At 39.7% G+C, this 23,558-nt stretch overlaps 1 protein-coding gene across 1 annotated transcript in view; it reads right to left on the reverse strand.

The window, feature by feature from the left end:
* The window catches only part of LOC136866853 (dynein axonemal heavy chain 1), a 1,878,455-nt gene that overhangs the window by 217,831 nt on the left and 1,637,066 nt on the right, over positions 1 to 23,558 (reverse strand). The window contains exon 24 of the mRNA XM_068226864.1: positions 9,532 to 9,806. Coding sequence (XP_068082965.1) covers positions 9,532 to 9,806 — 275 coding nt within the window. The remainder of the gene's footprint in view (positions 1 to 9,531; positions 9,807 to 23,558) is intronic.

Below are 23,558 nucleotides of genomic sequence, written 5' to 3' on the forward strand. Positions count from 1 at the left end.
TAGTTCGTGACATTTCTTTAGGGAATTCTAACTCAATAATTTACTTATCGACTCAATCCAAGCGAAACGAGTAAAATTAACACCGCGTTAATAGATATCAAAGTGTAAATTCATTTATTAAACCAAAGACTGTACAGTGTACACCGTAGCTTCAATCAATCAATCAATCAATCAATCAATCAATCAATCAATCAATCAATCAATCAATCAATCAATCAATCAATCAATCAATCAATCAATCAATCAATCAATCAATCAATCAATCAATCAATCAATCAATCAATCAATCAATCAATCAATCAATCAATCAATCAATCAATCAATCAATCAATCAATCAATCAATCAATCAATCAATCAATCAATCAATCAATCAATCAATCAATCAATCAATCAATCAATCAATCAATCAATCAATCAATCAATCAATCAATCAATCAATCAATCAATCAATCAATCAATCAATCAATCAATCAATCAATCAATCAATCAATCAATCAATCAATCAATCAATCAATCAATCAATCAATCAATCAATCAATCAATCAATCAATCAATCAATCAATCAATCAATCAATCAATCAATCAATCAATCAATCAATCAATCAATCAATCAATCAATCAATCAATCAATCAATCAATCAATCAATCAATCAATCAATCAATCAATCAATCAATCAATCAATCAATTCAATACTGATCTGCATTTAGGTCAGACGCCCAGGTGGCAATTTCCCTATCTGTTGTTTTTCTAGCCTTTTCTTAAATGATTGCAAAGAAATTGGAAATTTATTGAACACCTCCCTTGGTACGTTATTCCAATCCTTAACTCCCCTTCCTATAAACGAATATTTGCCCCAGTTTGTCCTCTTGAATTACAACTTTATCTTCATACTGTGATCTTTGCTACTTTTAAAGACACCATCCAAACTTATTCGTCTACTGATGTCCTCCCAGGCCATCTCTCCACTGATAGCTCGGAACATACCACTTAGTCGAGCAGCTCGTCTCTTTTCTCCCAAGTCTTCCCAGCCCAAACTTTGCAACATTTTTGTAACGCTACTCTTTTGTCGGAAATCGCCCAGAACAAATCGAGCTGCTTTTCTTTGGATTTTTTCCGGTTCCTGGATCAAGTAATTCTGGTAAGGGTCCCATACACTGGACCCTTGGTGATATAGTTTAAATAAGGGAAGTGCGACTGGTTGGATCTTCAAGGACGGATCGTGCGCCGAGGAATCACGACCTAGGTCACTACCGTGACTCTTTCTGGGATGATTGGAGCGGATCTTCTGGAACTTGATCGTGGTGATGGAGAATGATGAATGCAACTTCATGGTGAAGGAGAATGATGAATACAACTTCATGGTGAAGGAGAATGGTGAAGGAATCTTCATGGTGACGTAGTGATCGAGAACTGGGGAGTTCGTGATGATATCAAATTGGAGTATTCAAACATTTAATTTTACTCTGATAACAAAACACTATTTAAACTGAGTCGCTTTTATGATCCATAAAGGAAACCTCGCGGTACTAAATTCCAATTAACGTACTGCACATGCCCTACGAACTTAAATATCTAGATGCAATTTAATCATGACAGTCACTTAAGGAGATTGATTTTTATGTACGTATGTATTTATGGTATATTTGTGGTATATACTGTTTTATTGAACAATCTATAATTGGGCAAATAACCCGTTGATGATAACTAAATACATCTATCTATCTATCTATCTATCTATCTATCTATCTATCTATCTATCTATCTATCTATCTATCTATCTATCTATCTATCTATCTTGTACCCAAAAACAGCCCATGCTGCGGCTTTTATTTCGACAATATAGATGCATGCTTGTGTCAAGTTTGAAGCTAATCAGTTTAAAACTGGTTTGTCTGGAGCATTTTGAATTCTACAAAAGAGTTACTTTTGAGAAAGAGTAAAGCCGGAGTGGGCTTACCCAGTTAAAAGGTTTCCGCAGGACCTTTAAAAGTGGCAGCACAGGAAAGAAAAGAGGTTACCATAACATGTTCCAAGTTTGGAGTGTCTATTAGCACAAAATCACTTATTTTGTTGTTTGGCCATTTTTGTCCCAAATTCTCAATAGGCTATGATACATTTTTAAAATGTCCAGGTCCCTGGCAGAATGGTGAGCATAACGTGTTTCGGTTCTTAGGGCCCCGGGTTCGATTTCCGTCCAGGTCGGGGATTTTAGTCTCGTCTGATTAATTATTCCGTTTGTGTTCGTCTTGAGTGAATGCTACATCAGATCGGCAGTCGTCTGATTAATTATTCCGTTTGTGTTGGTCTTGAGTGAATGCTACATCAGATCGGCAGCGATGGGTTACTTTCATTTTATAGAGCAGAGTTTTTCTAAATATTGGGTCATGGATCGAATATTATAGCTGTAGACATAATGTAGTAAGCTGCGCAAGTATTCAAGTCAAGAACTCGAATAGGTTTCCTAGGTCAGCAGTATGCAGCTACAAAGTGAGTAGCGTGCCTTGAGAGCGATAAGTAGTAAACAAGGTTGATGGTAGATGATTGGGAAGATCAAGACGAGATGTTAAAATACGGAAAGATGGAATGAACTAAGTACTGTACATTAACTTTCAACAGTTTAAATGGAAACTAGAATGCACAAATATTAAACAAACACAAAGGTAAATAAATGATATAAGCATGTGAAATAAACGGAAATTTAAACGTACATCGTCACACTTGAAAATGAAACGCATTCTACGTAAGTGAAAATAAAGTGGTAGGGGTGGATAGAGGTGGGCTTGTATTGGGATCAAAACGGAATAAGTTACTCTTGAGAATGATAATTAAGAATGAAAAATTACAAAATAACAAGGTGTGAGGGCAAAAAAGGTGTAGCTAAAGTGCACAGACTGAATAGGAAAGATGAAACGTACAATAAAACAGTATTCCATTGACTGTTAAGGCTGTAAGAGACGAGAGCCAGGCTAGAGTTCAATGATGCAAATCAAAAGTAGGAAGTGTAACACAAAGGCAACTGTTACTATTAAGCTAATATTCGAAAGGGCAGGGGGCCGTTGAACCTACAATACAAAAGTCATTAATTATCACGCTAAACTTGCAGAAAAGCAAGTCCTGGGAAATATTGGAGTTCACAAGGTAGAGACTTACCGTCGACATGACATCATGCACGCAACAAAATAAGTAATGCATTAGCTCGAGAAAGACTGATTTTAACATACCTAGTACTTTATATTGAACCCATGACCTTTGAGTCATAAGGAGCCAGTGTCCTAAAATCCTTACATGAGGTCCCATATAAATAAAAAGTCATGAGCTCTAGCTACATTTTTTATCTCTGACCAGAGACGCACGTGGAGAAACAGGTGGTGATTCTCATTCTCACGCTAGAGAAATTACGTCACCCGCACGTGTAGAATGTGTAGGGATATGTTGGGACTATTTTTCTTATAAAAGTACATTTTTAAAAGAGTTGGCCAAACTGCTTTACCTCGTTTGCAAGACTTAGTCTGCACAACTGATTTTTACTGTTATTCTGAGATGCATGCAACCCCCCCCCCCTCCATGGCACTAGAGCCCTTGAAGGGCCTTGGCCTACCAAGCGACCTCTGCTCAGCCCAAATACCTGCAGATTATGTAGTGTCATGTGGTCAGCACGACGAATCCTCTCGGCCGTTATTCTTGGCTTCCTAGATCGGGACGCCATCTCACAGTCCGATAGCTCCTCAATTGTAATCACGTACGTTGAATGGACCTCGAACCAGCCCTCAGATCCAGGTAAAAATCTCTGATATAGCCGGGAATGAAACCCGGAGCCGCCGAGAAAGAGGCAGGCAAGCTACTCCTACACCACGGGGCCAGCAAATAGGTTTATTAGCTGGAAACAATTTAGACATACTGGAACCACCTGCTAGCGGTTAATATATTAATAGATGGAGATCCATTACTTTATGAAGTTTAACACTTACGATCAGTAGACGGTGTTCGCTCCAAATTATACTATTGTGGTTTCCCATACACCTCACTAAGGTAAATGCTGACACAGTTCCTTGATAGGCCACGGCTGCTCTCCTCTCACCCTTTCCCGCACCCATATTCCATCAAGAGACTAATGAAAGCAAAACATTAAAAAAAACTATATCTGGCAAGAGAGAGGTGTTGCTCTCTAGGTGGCCCGCACCACCCACTCGGATGGGAATGGAAGCAGCCTTAATTGATTGAATAATCAATCACCGAGCTCGATAGCTGCAGTCGCTTAAGTGCGGCCAGTATCCAGTATTCGGGTGATAGTAGGTTCGAACCCCACTGTCGGCAACCCTGAAGATGGTTTTCCGTGGTTTCCCCATTTTCACACCAGGCAAATGCTGGGGCTGTACCTTTATTAAGGCCACGGCCGCTTCCTTCCCAGTCCTAGCCCTTTCCTATCCCATCATCGGCATACGACATATCTGTGTCGGTGCGACGTAAAGCCACTAGCAAAAAAAAAAGAATCATCAATCCGTCACAAGACGACCCCTGAAAGCGAAAACCATCCCACCGAAGTTGATGGGTTAAAATAAAATCCCGTTAAGGTAGAAGAGTTTGCTGCTCTTTCTCACTCCAGTAAGATGATCGCACAATAAAACAAAATGCAGAGAGGATAAAGATGTAATTACATAATGTATACTAAGTTATGTAAGTTTTTTGCTCAGCTGAGAGAAGATATTCTTGGGCCGATTACCTTAGATGTTAGGCCCCTTTAAACAACAAGAATCATCATCATCAAGAAGATATTCCATGACAGTGAAGATCTTGTAGTTGTTGAGCCGTATTTCTACGAATTCAATACGACGTTTTTATCTCAAAATTTCATGTGAAAAATCAAGGGTCGTCTTGCATTCGCGATCTAACAGTAATGAACACCATCGGCAGCTACCACGGTATGCATACCCCAGAGCGCGCGCACATAACTCGTTGGCAATCTACGTCCGCTACGTCCGCATGTTTATTATACATGGCTTGCCGTGGCAACCGGTTGTACAGTGCCTCTGTGTAACGTCACTGGATCTCGGGAAATAGTGAACAGGGAATGGCATTCTATTAGCCTCTACAAAAACGTTTTTCAAATCAGCAGAATATCATCAAAACATGCGAGACTTCGAATTCTTAGAAAGGCCACGGCCACTCAGTAGCAGAGTTATAACGCATCTGCTTTACCTGACGATAAGTAAAATTAAGTTTTATAGACACCAGGAATATTTTCGTGATGGATCGTCGTATTGTGAAAATACGTAGAACAGATATTGCCGGCAAATTTTCAACGGGTTCTCGTCGATACTATGATGCCATTTTAAGTTAATGGTTATTAAACACGCGGAAATGAAGAATAATTGTACAGCCGCAAGAAAATACTGCATGGGCCTAATTAAAACCAATATTCGGCGTTAGCGCGAAGACAAAGGTAGCTTAAAAATGCGTAATATACAAGAAATGCATTCAATGGTCCGCAACAAGGACGATTTAAAGAAGTCGAAGATGAAATTGTGAGGTATCTGCGCGAAAAACGCAAAAGCGGAATGGCCATACCACGGCGCAATAAACTCGTTCGTTAACCTTTAACGTCTGCGTCGTTATTAGGCCTATACATCACTAGCCGCCAAGTCGGCCGAACCCGGCAAGCAAAATGTGCGTGTAGCGGCACCCGATTTTACCTGACGTTTAGTAAAAGTAACACTTTTATAGACAGCAGGAATATTTTCCTGACATCGTTGCCATGAGACGTATCTGTGTCGGTGCGACGTAAGGCAACTTGAAAAAAAAATGCAACCTAATGGATCGTCGTATTGTAGAGACGTGTGGAACAGGTATTGCCGCCAAATTTTCAACGAGTTCTCTTTGATATTATGATGCCAACTTTAAGTTAATGGTTATTAAACCCGCGGAAATAAAGAATAATTGTGCAGCCGCAAAAAAACTACGGTATAACTAAAGCCAATGTTCGGCGTTGGTATGAAGACAAATATAGTCTAATAATGCGTACTGTACAAGGAAAGCATTCATATGATTTTACAAAGCACTTTTTAAGTCTGATTTAATTTTTTGAAGAAAAACGTGGGGGTCGTCTTGCATTCAGGGCCGTCTTGGATTCGGAGAAATACGGTAGATTACCAGTCTTGCTGTTAATCTATCAAATTAAAAAATATCATCATATTAATTAAAAATTACGTATGGAAGTAAATCTATATATATAAAATTGGATGTTGGTATATTTGACGTTAATAGACTCAAAAACTACTGGACCGATTTCGCTGAAATTTTCACAATTTGTTCTTATTACATCTGAAAGGGATTACAGAATGGTTTGAACGAGATCGGTAAGGTAGTTTTATTATTATGAGTAATTTTATGTAAGTTGATTAAATTGCAAAGCCGCACCAAGATTGGATCGACTTGATGGACAGATTGTCGCTAGGCGACAGCAGCTTACGCTATATCATGATAGTCCGATAAATGAAATGGCGTATGGTTTTTAGTGCCGGGAGTGCCCGAGGACATGTTCGGCTCTCCACGTGTAGGTCTTGTGATTTGACTCCCGTAGCTGACCTGCGCGTTGTGATGAGGATAATATTTGCTGTATATAGGAGGATGAAAACACGCCGCAATGACTTACAAAATACCTTTTTTGATAGGAGGTGCATTCTTATGCTTATTATTTTGAAATAGCAATCCAACATGCCGTGATCGAGATGTACTTTCATGTCATAGTAGCAACATTGGTAGGTCTGCCCATTTTGAAGAATGTGGCTGTGTTTTAGACGTGTAAAATATTTAAGAAACTGTTAAAAATATAGAATATCAACAATGGAATGACAAGAGTAACGAAGAGCAACTGGGGGTTCTCAACGAGCAAAGGCGAGTCTATGTAATCTATAGGTCTATAGGTGGGTATGTATGTATTGCATCTCCTCCTAAACCACTCGAGCGATTTCAACCAAACTTGGTACACTTATGACTTAGTATCAGGAAAAAACCTCGTGGGGGAAAGACACCACAAGTACCGTTAAAGGAGGGGACCTTGGGGGCCGAGTTACAAAAAAAAAAAATCGAAAATAGTGTTGAATTCATAGTTTTCGGGGTCGCTGAGATCAATAGTGACACTCCAGATTTTAAAGTCCAATTTCAGGCCCTTTGGGGCGGTAGCGAGGGGGAGTGGGAAATAATAATAATAATAATAATAATAATAATAATAATAATAATAATAATAATAATAATAGAAAATAGAGCCGAATTCATCATTTTCAGGGTGGTTGAGATGAATAGTGCCACTCCAGAATTTGTTGAAGTCCAAGTTCATCGCCCTTTGGGGTGGCGGGGACGAGGGGGAATGATATATAAAAATAATCGGAAATAGTATCGAATCCATAGTTTTCGGGGTCGCTGAGATGAATAGTAGCACTCCGAAATTTTTTAAATTCAAGGTTCATCACCCTTTGGGGTGGGGGCGAGGGGTAATGAGATATAAAATTAATCGGAAATAGTGACGAATCTATAGTTTTCGGGGTCGCTGAGATGTATAGTGACACTCCGGATTTTTAAAAGTCCATGTTCAGCATTAAGAGATAAGAATTTCGTAGTGTTCCCTATTGAAGTGAGTTCAGCAACCTTGGATGGGGGGTGGGGGGAGTTAGACATAAAATTAATCAAAAATAGTGTCGAATCCATACTTTTCGGGATCGCTGAAATAAATAGTGACACTCCGGATGTCGTTTAAGTCCAAGTTGAGCCCCACTAAGTAGGGTTGTGAGAAGAGGTGAAGATAAGAAAATGTGCAAATGACCGAGATTTTGGGTGTTTGTATGTATGTTCCAGCATAGGTGTCAACTAAACTTGGTACATATATTATCTACTATCTGTAAAATATACTGCGGGGGCAAGACACCCCTGGAAGCCCCAATGAAGGGGGCGAAATATAATTATAACTAAAAACGACCGATATTAGTGTTGAATCCATAGTTTTCTGGACTACGGGAGAGATTTCAGCCAAACTTGGTACACTTATGACTTACTATCGTGAGACAAACTGCGAGGAGGTATGGTAGACCTAGCACGCCATGGGGTGGGGTGGGAAGGGCTAAGATGTAAAAATAATCGAAAATAGTGTGGAATAGTGAGACGAATATTGATACTACGGGCGTTGTTCTGTGTATGTATCTTCCAACATAGCCCTCATACAAAATTGGTACACATATGACTTACTATCTGAAAAAAATACTATTGGGTAAAACACCAGTAGCACTCCTCGTGGAGGTGGTGAAATATAAAAATAGACGAAAACGACTGATATTAATGTTTACGAGTTCGCTGAGTTGAACTGTGACACTCTGGATGGATAAGTCATACTTCACCGCAATTGGTATGGAGGTTGAGAATGGATGAAAATGAATGTAAAAATAACCGCCGTATATGGGTGTATGTGGGTACGTTCCAAAATAGCTCTCAACAAATCTTGGTACATATGTGACTTACCATCTAAAAAAAATACTATGGAGATAAAACACCAATCCCCGCTGGGGGTGGGGAATGGGAGGGCTTGACATTTTCCATTATTTAAAAATAATAAAAAATAACCTATATTAATGTCGAATTCATTGTTACCGAGCTCGATAGCTGCAGTCGCTTAAGTGCGGCCAGTATCCAGTATTCGGGAGATAGTAGGTTCGAACCGCACTGTCGGCAGCACTGAAAACGGTTTTCCGTGGTTTCCCATTTTCACACCAGGCAAATGCTGGGGCTGTACTTTAATTAAGACCACGGCCGCTTCCTTCCCAATCCTAGCCCTTCCCTTTCCCATCGTCGCCGTAAGACCTATCTGTGTCGGTGCGACGTAAAGCAACTAGCAAAAAAAAAAAAAAAATCATTGTTGTGACCCCCTGAATATCGTTTAAGTCGACGTTCAGCCTCCACTGGGACGGTACACTGAAAGGGGTTTTGTAGTGAATAGTATAAAGGGACCGAGATTAGTGTTGAATCCTCTGCGTTTGGGGTCTCAAGGCTGATTGGTGAGACTCTCAATGACAGTTGAAATCGTGTAGATCATATCTATAGCGTGACTGATAAATACATGAAGTTATCACTTATTATCTTTTTGAAAGGTTCAAATACTTCCCAATCAATTCGAGCTTCCATAAGGATAAAAATTTACTCAAAAATGAAATCATTTAAAACTTGAAATCAAACACATCTAAATAACTCTAAAACTATATAACAGATGGTAAAAATCCATATCCCAGAATGGAATTCTATAAAAATTCACTTTAACATAACTAACTGGTGATACTAATCTTAAAAGTAAACATTCTGAACCAACTGGGCTACGCCGGGTAGTACAGCTAGTGTAATATAAAATTAGTTTCATTAATAAGTATAAAACATAAAAACAAACCGCGGCTGGTTGCATGGGGAGAACAAAACTGAAAAAACTAAAAAAGAAACAGTTTTGAAACTTCTTTGTTAGCGTCAAAATTATTCACTTGTGAGTGCAGATACTTACCTCATTCCGTACCCAACGATTGGCCTGTCCCTGGGGATCAATGAAGAGAGGCCAGCGTTTGGAGTTCATTACAAGTACAGCATTTTCAATCGACAAGGAGTCTCGAGGGAGACCATTGAGCTGCCAACCTCGGATTTGCACAGGTTCACCCATCACAGACACAGGATTACATTTGGGTGTATGGGGCACTTTCTTTTTTTCCAGTACTTCGAGCCAGTCAGACAATAAGGTGCGCCGATAACTGTCTGTGAAGGGTGTCAGGTAGGCGATAGCTCCTGGAACAAAATATGACATGGACTACTTACAGAAGACATTTAAAATGAATGAAAAACAGGTGGGGACAGGAGAGGGACTGTCCCGTTGTCTTGGAAGAATACTTAGAGTAAGATGTCAAACATCAGTGACCTGGAAGAGGCCATTAAGACGAGCATTGAGGCAATGATTGTCAAATTTCAACTTCGGTAGGCGGCCCACACCGCTATATAGGGTGTACGAGAACTATACCGACAAAAATATCAGGGATGCTCTTCGTGTTATGCCGAGAACGATGCTGCAATCACATTGGCAGAGAAGAATTTTCTTTTCTAGAAAGTAATGTTACTTCTGGGTGCGCGATTCAAGCTGACGAGCTTCCCTATTTGCTATGCCAGAGAGCCAGTCGCTGCCTGTTGTTGCGCGTCAGAGGAGGAAAGTGGGAGACAGAGGTAATGCACAAGTTTCTCGTTCGTTTCAGGTAGTCGCTTCCCAGTCCCAGTAGGTACTGTAGAGCTTATTCTACACCAATGCGAACCCCTTAGAAAGAGAAGATGAACTTATACCAAGAATACAGACAGCTTTCCAGGTCGCTTCTGACACACCGCGTATCCTGAACAGAGTCTAAAGGTCTCTTCTACACCGTCGTGAACTGTGCATCGAAGTAGCAGGGGGGCATATTGAACATCTACTGTGATCAAACCATTGGGTGTATTGACTCTTTCGTTCAGTATTTCATCCCATTTACAATGTTGTGAGTGAAGGAACACACAATAATGAGGCGGTAGAATCACATGTGAAATAATAAAGAATATTATTGTGACCAACAGACGATCTGGTGCATTCCTTGACTGACAAGTCTGTCTTAATTACAGTGTGTTCTTATACTGTGTGTGCAGTTACGGCTGTTTAATAAACTTGTGCACGCGCACGGAGCATTATGTCTGTCTCCATCATACACCCCCCCCTTTTCCTCCCTCTCGTTCTCTTCCCTGAAGCCGATGTCGTGCTGTCATAGCAAATACGGTGAGTTCGTCCGGAGGTAACAAAGAAACCTCATTTTCTCGAAAATAAAAATTTCCTATGCACCATAGTTTTTAACAAATGAAGCGAATCTCAGATTTTTTGTCGGTATAGTTCTGATACACCCCGTATAGTTCCTAAGGTATAACGTTGGGCACTTCCCGCCGCTACACTGGTTTGAACACATGCATTGGCTGAGTTTCGGACCGCTGCAGCCTTGGTGGCAGTACATATGATACGACACAACAAGAACTGTTGTCGGCGGTTGCAGAATTGGCTCAGGCCTACAGGTGGCCACCCCTGATCCGTGGTCCGACAGCTCTGCACTCTGACTAAACAAACCGAGCAGAGGACTGGAAGAGATGGCTCTACCGTGGCTCTACGACTCTGTATTCGGGAGACGGAGAGGGGCTGGTACCTACCGTCGGCTGTCCTGAGAATAGTTTTCCGTGGTTTCCCATTCTCCTGCATTAAGGTGAATTCCACGACAGTTCCTAGTATAGGCCACGTCAACTTCCTCACTTCTCTGACCTTCTCCTTCACCGTAACAAATCTCCTGGCCTGAGAGACGGCGTCACCGTCTAAGAATCCCGCCTCCCCTTTCAGCGAAGGAATGAAAACAATATAGTAATAAGAACTGCTGTGTACCATTGCATTTATGTAAACTGATGACACTCTAGTGTGATATTCCAGATATTTCGACATTTCCACACTTCAGCATGCAACGTGGTAAATTTTCGGAATCACTGGTTCTCATCTTTTCTCAAATGATGTTAACAATACATTATTGTTATTAATGTACTAACGACGCACCAACACATAGAAGGTTTTGGACGATGGAAAGATGACAAAGGGTTATGATTAGGAAGGTAGCGGCCGTGACATTAATTGCGATACGGGATTTTGCCTGGTGTGAAAGTGAGAAACCACGTAAATCATCTGCAGGGCTGCCAGCGATGGGATTCAAACCCACCATCTCCCGAACGCAAGCTCACGGCTACGTGATCCGAAATGCCGGCCAACTCTCAGGATAATAATAATAACAATGACGTGTGGCGTCCGTAGTGGCCTAGTGCAGGTTTTTCGAACTGACGCTCTGTAGGCTACCTCCGCGACTGTGAGGATGGGGCCCCACATAAGGAAAATTCTAAAGATGCCACATCACCTAGAACCCCATCCAAAGAAATTAAACAATGGAAATTAAAATCTTCAGCCCGACCAGGAATCGAACGCGTGCCCCATTGGACCAAAGTCGAGGATGCCAACCATTTAGCCACGGAATCGGACAAATTTTCTAGGTTATTATTATTATTATTATTATTATTATTATTATTATTATTATTATACTTGTTTAACGTTGCGCTAACACATCGAAGGTTTTCGGCGACGGAAGGGCGGCAATTGGGAAGGTAGTGGCGGTGGCCTTAATGAAAGCACAGCCCCAGCATTTGCCTGGTGTAAAAATGGGAAACCATATAAAATCACCTTCAGGGCTGTCGACGGTGGGATTCGAACCCACTCTTTCCCGAATGAAAGCTCACAGCTGCGCGACCCTAACCGCACGGCCAACTCGCTCGGTACTATTATTATTATTATTATTATTATTATTATTATTATTATTATTATTATTATTATTATTATTATTATTATTATTATTATTGCCAGCCTTGCCATCTAGAAGTATTGAGCCTACATCTTATAGGGAAGTCCCAGGTTCGCTTCCCGGAGAAGTGAGAGATTTTTCATCTGGATCTGAAGGTTGGTAAGAACAATCGAGGAGGTATCTGGTGATACAGGAGCCCCTGTCTACGCAGCCAAGAATAACGGTCAACGGTCGTGATGACGCTGACCACGCACACCTCGTAATCTGCAGGCGATCGAGCTGAGCATTTTGATAGGCCGAGACCTATCAAGGTTGTAGCGCGACAGGGTTTCTTTTTCTTTTTACTTTTGGTGATTCACTTAAGACCGACTTCCACTGAATTACAGGCCTAAAATGACACGAATATTCACTCTGCTTCCGACCGAGCATCGATACTAGCCCGCAACACATTCTCTGAAGACGACAAAGTGCATTCAAGTGCGCCTCATAGTGCTGACTTATGCTAACCCGCAACACATTCTACTAACCACGGGCACTGGATTGATCAGTCTTGCTTATGCTGGGCTTCGGGTTCTTGCCTCGCGGGCACACAGCATGAGAGAGAGAGAGAGAGAGAGAGAGTGTTTACTTGAGCCACAGTGACGTGGTTATGTCACAAGCCGTGAAGGGCAATGGAGGGCGAAAATCTGTCAGTCAGACTCATTCATTCCAGCGATACTCGAGTTGAAAATGGAAGCAGAAACTAATGAAAAAAAGAGGGCCTCGCTGAATCTTAACTGAAGAGATCCAGTGGGAAGAACTTTTTCTTTGAATGCAAGCAGTGGACCGTGGGCAATCTCTTATATCGAAAAGATAGAATGTAAAACGCCACAACAGAAAAGAACACTCATTAGCATGATATTGTTATAGGGGACGACCGAATATAAATGGCTGAAGTTAAGTTGCAAATACTATTTTCATAAACTCAATGAACATGGATAGTTAGAAAACACTAGTAAACTGTGAAAAATCGAGTATAAAACGTTTTGAGTAAGGTATTACATTTTACTGGCTGTATAACGGGAATTTAACTTTCCTTAGTGGAAATTCTGTCATTAATATCCAAGAAATAGTAAATCGTAGGTTGCACGCTTAAACTTTTTATCTCTGAACAGTCACTCAAAATACGAACGATGAGCGCATGGTGTTGTAAAAGTGCCTCGCAGATACACTTTCATCAGAAAAAGAACTTTAACCTATAGATACAACGTTTGTTGTGTGTGTAACCACGGGTTTTATTTTTCTTCATGGGAGGTGAAATGTATTTTGGTAATAACTACAATACCATGAACTTATTTATTTGAGGGACTGTATATGTAACAAAAATTGTCGCGTGTCAGATTTATTTTAATATAGGAAAATAAAACCATGTCTATTAATATCAAGCGCATCATAAATAAAACACGATTATTTGAACACAGGTTTTTCTTGCTATTATAGTGTATTGTCTGATGCTGTACTCCAATCCAAATTTCGATGAAAATGTAAATAATGTTATTTGCTTTACGTCCCACTAACTACTTTTTAAGGTCTTTGGAGACGCCGAGGTGCCGGAATTTAGTCCCGCAGGAGTTTTTTAACGTGCCAGTAAATCTACCGACACGGGGCTGTCGTATTTGAGCACCTTCAAATACCACCGGACTGAGCCAGGATCGAACCTGCCAAGTTGGGGTTAGAAGGCCAGCGCCTTAACCGTCTGAGCCACTCAGCCCGTCGATGAAAATGGTGTGAGGAGAATTTCTTAGTCACAATCAAACGTCACTGTTCCTGTGTCATGCGAGTCCAGTCACTTTCTCGCTTGACCGTGAGGCACATAAGCTGCCTGCATTTAACACAAGCCAGCTCGGCCACACTGGGATAGTCTCTGAGATAGATTATACCGAAACATATATACCACAGCAATTGTAGTTGCTTCACTGAACTGGTGCTAGATTAGAATGTTTTTGCCAGCTGATTTGACATTTTGACTTCATCGTGGATATTGATGAACGCCTAAACAGCGATATTAACTTGGAACACTTAGTAAGCAACTGATGGGAACTTTGGACGTAATATTATCATTAATCATGAACAATGTTTGCGGGAAATATTTTATATACTATAAATGCATAGATATATTATGCTTCTCGCTCATATGGATGATTTCATTATATACATCCGTTATGCTATTTTTATTTGTAATTATAGCCATTTACGATCGACACTGAGCCAATGTCCCGTTTGAAAAAGGCGAAAAATGTCGAGATTTGGTAAACATTTTCGTTATAACAATGACGCGTTAATCTTGATGTGTGTTTTACATCCTGGTGATTTGCTCGATCGATTCCGATTGCACTGTATTTGTGACTTCAGACTTTCCAACAAGCCAAAATATTGCTTTATATTTAGTTGGTATATACGAGTATACGAGTATTTTTGAAGAATTCCCAGCTTTACTTCAGTAAATTTCACGAATCGTCCATTTTTCTGTTGCAAGAAAGAAAGGGCAAGCGTGAACTATAGGGAATATAATGTAATGTAATGTTTTCACTAATGATCAATTCAGCTTCTTATGTAGTGCACTGGATAACCAGTATCAACACATACGTACCACAACAATTATAGCAAGGGTACCTTCAGCCTCCAAGTATAGAATCCATGTATAACGCCAGGAAAGGAAACGCTTTCATACTAACCAGTTTTTCGAAGTTATTACTTTTCTTTCTTCTTTTTGTTTTGGACATCTGAGGACCACGTTAATTCGCACCAGCTTCATTTCTTCTGGTCTTTCTCCTCGTCCATTATTCTTTCATTCTAATACTTTGCAACCTTCTTCGCTATTCTGTCCATGATGATTTTGTTCTGAAACCAGTTCTGTCTTGAAAACCTATGCAAGACCGAACTTTTGATTTAAAAATCACTCAGTTGTATATATCTCTGGTTCCTGCATTCCCGTTTCTTCTAGATCCCTTTATACCTGTTGGATCCAGCGTAATTTGGTTCACTTGTTCGTAAGACATTGTATTATTTGCAGTGTCAACCTCCCCTGGTCCATTCTCAGGATGTATCCGAAGACCACGCTCCTCCTTTTCCGTAAGATGTCCGAGATCTTCTCTGTGTTGGTATACAGATCTTGGTTCGTTCGTCTTCTAAACTGACCTTCCTTTGTTCTTCGCGGTTCCAATATCTTCCTGAGAATCTTTCGTTCCACCATTTTTAATCTCTTAAGTACTCCGGTTCCTGCTGCGTATAAGGCTTCAGGATGGCGTGGTTATTCCTAATTAACTTTTATTTCTATGATCTGGAATGTACTTAAAACCAGACCTTACATTTGGTTATACCATGTAACATCCAAGCTTTTGTCATCATGTAGTTGTATTATTTTAATGGAATAATTTAATCTAAAAAATCTAAAAATAAAGACAACTGGAATAGAAACGGCCATTAGGAAAGCAATTATCAAGTAAGTGGGAGATTATTCCGTATTATTCAAGGAATTATCTTGCAGCGATTCCAACCTTCATCTTAACAAATAAGCAATTACACAATATATCCACCTGTATAAAGGTTTTCTCAATTCTATACCCACAATTTGATGAATGGACACAAACTTTATAAAGAAGGATGGCAGTATGGCAATAATTGTTTTCTACTATTATGGAGAAATACCGTCCGTGCAACACATTGCTGCATTCATTACTTGTAGTGGTTCTGACGCTACTTATTGAACTTTGTGTATGCACCGTTGTGAAACATACGACACGTCATATGTTCATCACCTCTCTCCCACGAGTTACAGACAATGAATGTTTTAATATGGTACTCGTAAGTTCGTATCTTTCCTTGTCGTAATAGGTAATAATTGTTCTTGTCACATCAATAAAAACCAAACCCCAAGGCGCAACAGGCCAGAAAGGCCATGGCCTACCAAAACGATCTCTGCTCAGCCCGAAGGTCTGTAGATCACGAGGTGTCGTGTGGTAAGTACGAAACATCCTTTCGGCTGTTATTCTTGGCTTTCTAGATCGGGCCCACTATCTCAACTTCACATAGCTCCTCAACTGTAACCACGTAGGCTGAGTGGGCCTCTAACCAGCCCTGAGGTCCAGGTAAATATCCATGACCTGCCCGGGAACCGAACCCGGGTCTCCCGATAAGAGGCAGGCGCGGTACCGCTACGCCGCGTGGCCGGCAAGGGAACTGAGACAACGGCAAGTGGTTTTCTTATTGTAGGCCCCTACACACATGGGTCTTATGGCGACGATGGGATAGGAAACGGCTAGGAGTGGAAGGAAGAGGTCGTATCCTAAATTAAGGTACCGACTGGTGTGAAAATGGGAAACCACGGAAAACCACATTCAGGGCTGCCGACAGTGGGGTTACGGCATGTGGTGTTACCAAGTGGTTACCTATCCAAGTACCGATCATACCCAATATTGTTTAACTGTTGTGATCGAACGAGAACCGGTATATTCATCATGGTATGGACGCTGGCAATACTTCAAATTACTTCTTGCAATTAATACTAGCCAATGTCTTCAAATACATTACTTCATCAGTACAGAATAAGGAAAACGTAGGGGTTTCTGTTTCAGCATTCAGTCTACAAACAGGAACCAAGATTGAACTTTAACAAAGTATTCTCGAGTAACTGATTCGCATCTAAAATGGGTCAAACCAACGTACAAGAACTACAATATTCGTGGCGCAGAACGATACGTATTCAGAGACGTACGAGGGCATTCTATTAACAATTGAACAACATTATAATTATTTTCTTGTGGGATGGGCCCTTGTAGGTTTCAGAAAGTGTGTGAGAAGTTTGAATGCTGTCACAGTTGTATATAGATCACACGGCTGACGAGTGTACATGGAAGAAGAGAACATATTCTCTTTAAGTGCTCCTTGCACTGAAAGACGTCTCTTATAATCGAGTTAGACGACATCCCACATCTCCGCAATCTCTGTCATATCCATCAAATCTGTTTCTCCTTTTTAGCAATTGTGATATCCTGAGTGAATGAAATGGAAGAAAGAGCTTCGTTCGCACGAGAAACTGGAAATAACAAGATATTGGTAAACAAGTTTAAAATGAAGTTTGTTGGAGTGGAAAATTAATTTTACTAATTTCCACTCTATTATAATTGAGTGAATGATGCTTGAGTTTTGAACGTTAATGCGTTCAATTGATGGTATATTTTGAAGATGGGAAAAAGAAAGGAGATAATGTTTTTTGTTAAAAATTTTACAAATCGCTTTACTTCGCACCGACGCAAATAGGTCTTGGGAAGGAAGTGACAGTGGTCTTGATTAATGTACAGCCCCATCATTTTCCAGGTGTGAAAATAAGAAAACACGGAAACCCATCTTCAAGCCTGCCGACAGTGGTGTTCGAGAACCCACTCTCTCCCTAATGCAAACTGACACATAATAATAATAATAATAATAATAATAATAATAATAATAATAATAATAATAATAATAATAATAATATGTTTTATTTATCCTGGCAAAGTTAGGGATGTACTCCCTTTCTTAAGGGCCCCATACACGCGCAGACTTCTGGAATACTTACCTGCACAGACTTGCCTCCGGGAGGTAAGTCGGAAGTATGCAGTTGCACACACACGCTCAGACTAAATGATTATTCACCGAATAAGTTGAATACGACGCGCTCAGTTGTTTTCTGTTTACGATTTTGCGCTTCGGATGGCTGAAAAATATATACGGATTGAAATTAATTACGAGTAGATAGTCGGTATAGAAGATGAGTTGTTATTTGGACATAATGTAGCGCTCTGCACGAAAAAAATGCGCAAAAAAAAATTTCAGTTTTCATATTTGTAGGTTACCACGTTTACATTTATTGCCGCAACTCTGAGATAGCGCTTTCGTCGCAAAGTCTCCGGCTGAATTCAAGCAGCGCCAGAATGTTAGAGACTTGCCTGCAGACTTCTTGTCGGCAGACTTATCGGCCATACACACAGAGACATGTCTGAAGAGACTGGTTTGCGCAGACTTACCTCCGACTAAGTCTGCGCGTGTATGGGGCCCTTTACACTTAACCAGTCTTAACCTAGAACACTTAATAATAACTACTGATGACAATAATATGATAATATGAACAACAATAACAATAATAGCATTAACAAAAGTAATCACACTTAAGAAAAAGATCATATCATCTATATAATAAAAATCGTACGTAGAGTACATTAAGAATATAATTATGAATAATGAGTACTATAACTAAAATTAAGAAAAAGTTTAGAAAATATATATATATTTCTACAGTACACCGAAATATTGCCTTCAATTGAGAGGTGAAGAGAAGGATTAGTAAGAAGGAGAAGAAGAAGAAGAAGAAGATTATCTGTGAAAGGAAGAGGGAAATGACGATGAAGAGGCGGTAGGAGTAGGTGTTTTAAGGTCATAATTTAATGATTCATGCATGTTTACCTAGTATTTCGACACAGGCATGTTTAAAAGCTAAGCTGCTGGACATGCTTCTGACGTCCACTGGTAAGAGATTCCATTGTCGGGCTGCGGTAACGGTGAATGGTTTCGTGTAGTTTGCTGTTCTGTGTACAGGAAGGGATAAACACATGGTGCGTGACCCAAACGGCGCAGACACTCGCTTGATTCTATAACCATTATATAAATTAAAATAGCGGGATAACGAGAAGACAGTATGAACAAAAATAGAAGAGACTCTTGCAGATAATAATAATAATAATAATAATAATAATAATAATAATAATAATAATAATAATAATAATAATAATAATAATAATAATAATAATAATAATAATAATAATAATAATAATAATAATAATGATTGTACCGGGAGGTACATCCGCACCGTTCACTTAAATGAAGCGCCTCGGAAAATGCCATCTTAAAACTAAAACTCGCAACTACTAGCGCAAGAAGTTTGAACTTTTCTCTACAGACGCCTCTACGAAAAAACTTATGTTATGCCCTCTAGTGTGAAGAGGGACTATTAAGATTGCAAAGTGGTTTGTTATTTTAAGGTTTACTAAACTGAATTATTTATTGTTTGTTTTGGGTGTGTTAAAGTTTTCAACACTTCTATCTCTACCCGCCAACGTTGGATGCTGGCGAATATAAATTTTTGTATATTTATTTTTCAGCCAATTACATCTATCTTGTATCTATTGAATTACCCAATGGAAATTGAGGGTGTGTCGGGCCTTAGCCTAGAGTTTTCTGGATCTTTCCTCTCGGATATAAAAACTGGCACATTTTTCGACGAAGTTGTCTTATTCTTCGCTCCAGTCTAGTGTATGTGTTTGTAAAGGAGGCGGGGAGCCTCGTCCATCGCAGAGTAATCCATCAGATCAAGGTAATGGCCGTTCTATTTAAGTGATAGTCTTTGAAAGCTAGCTCGAGGGGAAGGTTTCCAATCTTCACTAATGTATCTTTAATTTTCTAAAATGTAACTTTCAAACAAGTTAATAGAACATATCCGAAATCAGCGAATAGAGAGTGTGATACCCTCTCGCATTCCCTATCAACTTGATTTTGAGGTGACTAAGATTTCGTAACTTGTTTCAGTTTGAAGTCTTTGTAATTTAAATATTATCTCCATCTAGTCACCGCGGTAGTATAGGCTTAGCCTCTGTAACTCCGGGTCAGAAGCCCAAACAGGCTTTTATTCTTTTAATTGCAAATTTCAAGGAGTACAAATGTCCGCCTCCATACCATTTTGATTTTTGGGTCAGTAACTTTAACCTGTTGTTTTCCACAATGGCCCTATAAAATTCAACTTCATTCTTTTATGTTGAGAGGTTAGACTGTTGAGTGTCTAAGACAGTGAATACTGTTTGAATTGTAAAATGTAGGTTGTCCCTTTGATAGGCCTGGACCTTTCTGGAACTAGGTTTCCAAGTGTAAAATTTTAATAAAGCAAAGACGCTCCTTCTCTGTAATGTTTAAATGGTGCCTTTGGAAGGCCGGTGTGCTATAATGTTTGGAGAGTAATCTCCTCGATAATTTTGTGGAGCAAAAGGTGTTCTTGAAACACTGCATATTTTGACTACTCTGTAAAAGTAATTGGGAGGTTCGTCTCCTTGACTTTATTTTTGAAAGGAGCCTCACCGTGCATGGAGAATGTATAATTAGGGAGCTTCAAGCTCAAGGTTGTTGTTATTCGATATTCTAAAATTGTTAGCCTATCTTATGAACTTTTGTACCTGAATTATAAAGTTTGTCTTTGAAAAAACCAAAAGATAACCGAGAAAAGAAACATAACGCTTATTTTAGAGTTTTTAATTAATCTTTTGACTGTCTTAGATAGACCCATTCATACCCGCACATTCTTTCACCTCTGTCCACCACGGTATCCCAGTAATAAAAATAATAATAATAATAATGCCTGGTATTAAACTATAGATTAGATAAACTTGAGGTACTAGAAAGGAGAATCATGATAAAAATCTTAGGCCCTGTGAAAACAACAGAAGTATGGAAATTAAGATCTAATGATGAAATATACAGGAACATAGAAAACATAACAGAAACCATAAGAAAAAGGAGATTGCAATTTTTCGGACATATTTACAGAATGGATGATTCCAGATTAACAAAAAGTCAACAACTAGCTGGATTCAAGAAGTAAGGAAAGATTTAGAAAGAAATAATATAAGAGAAGAAGAAACTTTGGACAGAGAAATTTTTAGAAAGAGGGTAATAAGTATGGAAGGATTCCAAGGAAGACTGAACAAGAAGCCTGGTGCGAAGTGGTCCGAGGACAGAAGGAAACAGCATAGTGAAAGGAGGAAAGAATATTGGAAGGAAGGGAAGAGAAAACAACACAGTATGAAGAATTGAATTGAAATTGGCACGTGGTCCTTAGCAGGCCTCATTGGAAATAATAATAATAATAATAATAATAATAATAATAATAATAATAATAATAATAATAATAATAATAATAATAATAATAATAATAATAATAATAATAATAATAAGTGAACCTCCATGGCTCAGGCGGCAGTGCGCCGGCCTGTCACTGCTGGGTTCCATGGTTCAAATCCTGGTCACTCCATGTGAGATTTGTGCTGCACAAAGCGGAAGCGTGAAAGGTTTTTTCCGGGTACTCTGGTTTTCCCCAACATAATTTATTCCAATTCCAGCAACACTCTCCAGTATCATTTCATTTCATCTGTCAGTCATTAATCATTGCCGCGGAAGAGTGCGACAGGCTTCGGTAGCCTCGCCGCTAGATGGGGGCCTCATTAATTTCATTCTTGACGCGGTAGAATTAGTGGAAACAGGCTGATGATCTTTATTTCAATAATAATAATAATAATAATAATAATAATAATAATAATAATAATAATAATAATAATAATAATAATAATAAGTTCTGAGGAGAGATGTCTGATGCCTTTGAAATCAAGACAGGAGTGACACAAGGAGACGGGCTATCACCTCTTCTCTTCAATTGTGTTTTAGAAAAGGTCATCCGAGAATGGCGGAAAGAAATGAAAAGTTCAGGGGTAGAAAATGGGGTAAGGCTAGGCTACAAGTATATGAATCTTACAATCGACTGTCTAGGCCTTGGCAGATGATCTAGTGATCTTTTCAGACTCCATTGATACGGCAGAAGAACAGCTTAACCAACTGAAGACTGAAGCACTGAAAGCTGGGCATAAAATATCTTTTGAGAAGACGCACTTCATGACAAACATAACATCAACGGCAAGGGAACTGGAGGTCGGACTAGGAAAGCAGACAGAAGAGTTTAAATACCTCGGTCAATGGACAGAGCCTAACCTATCTGAGAAAGAAGCCTTCGTGTCACGCATTAACAAAATGGAAATGGCCTACCAACTAACTAAAGACATCTACAATGAGAGATCGATATCCTTAAACGCCAAAATTAGACATTACTGCACTGTTATTCGACTAGAGGCTCTGTATGCGGCAGAGACTCTTACAATGAACGAGAAAGGCCTAATGGAAAAACTAGAGGCTGAAGATAGGAAGAATTTGACAAAGATCCTGGATCCCATCAAAGAAAACATCGAGTACAGAAGGCGTCACAACCACGAATTATACAAGCACGTAGAGAAGATAAGTGACACGATTCGAGAAAGAAGGATTGCCTTCTATAGCCACGTGACACGACTGAGCCCCGACAGGATATCTAAACTGATATTAGCATACTTTCAAGATAAGAAAACCAAAGGGGCATGGTTCACTGAAATTGAGAAAGATCTACGAGAAATAGAAATTTCTTCTATATATATTCGCCCACAGGAGAGAAATATAGTTCCGATAAATAGAAAGAAAAATCATTGTATCCACAAATGAATGGTCAAGGCTCATGAATGTCCGTTCCCGCGGTGTAGGAGACAACGCGTCGGCCTGTCATCCAGCCGTCCCGGGTTCGATTCCCGGCCGGGCCAAGGGTATTTCGTTGTAAATGATTAATATCCCTGGCCTGCGGACTGGGTGTTTGTGCCGTCCTTAGCATTCCTTTCCTCACATTCAACACTATACACTTCCGCAATTACAGTTACAAGCAGGTTCCTATCATATGGTGAAAGTAGTGGCAAAAGATCTCCAGAGATCGACGCCACGAACAAATTTGATTAAAAAAAGGGCGCATGAATTGTGAGAAAATGAAAGACATCCTAAGCCTCGTAAACATTATTATTATTATTATTATTATTATTATTATTATTATTATTATTATTATTATTATTATTATTATTATTATTATTATTATTATTATGTAAGGTCTTTGCTGGCAAGATGTAGTGTTTACAGTGCACTATGTCTTCTGGTATGGGCTAGAATAAAATTGTTACTTTCATTGACCTGTCTCAGTCTTATACTTGGCTTTGACAATATGAAAGTGGCTGAGGTATGAGTGACGCTAGTAATGCCATTCCTTATGCAGCCAGTCCCTGTTATGAATGGTGTGAAAATGTCACTCATAGGGTCGGTTGGTGTACGCATTTCGGTGGGCTTGGCAGACTGATGTGCAATAGCAACTTCTGGCCCAGTGAGGAAAGCAACGGGAAACTACCTCACTCCTTATTTCCCTAGTACGCCTCTTCAGTGACACCTAGGCCATCGATGACAGCTAATGGTGTAC

This window comes from Anabrus simplex, chromosome 3 (assembly GCF_040414725.1).
Source record: "Anabrus simplex isolate iqAnaSimp1 chromosome 3, ASM4041472v1, whole genome shotgun sequence".
NCBI lineage: Eukaryota > Metazoa > Arthropoda > Insecta > Orthoptera > Tettigoniidae > Anabrus > Anabrus simplex.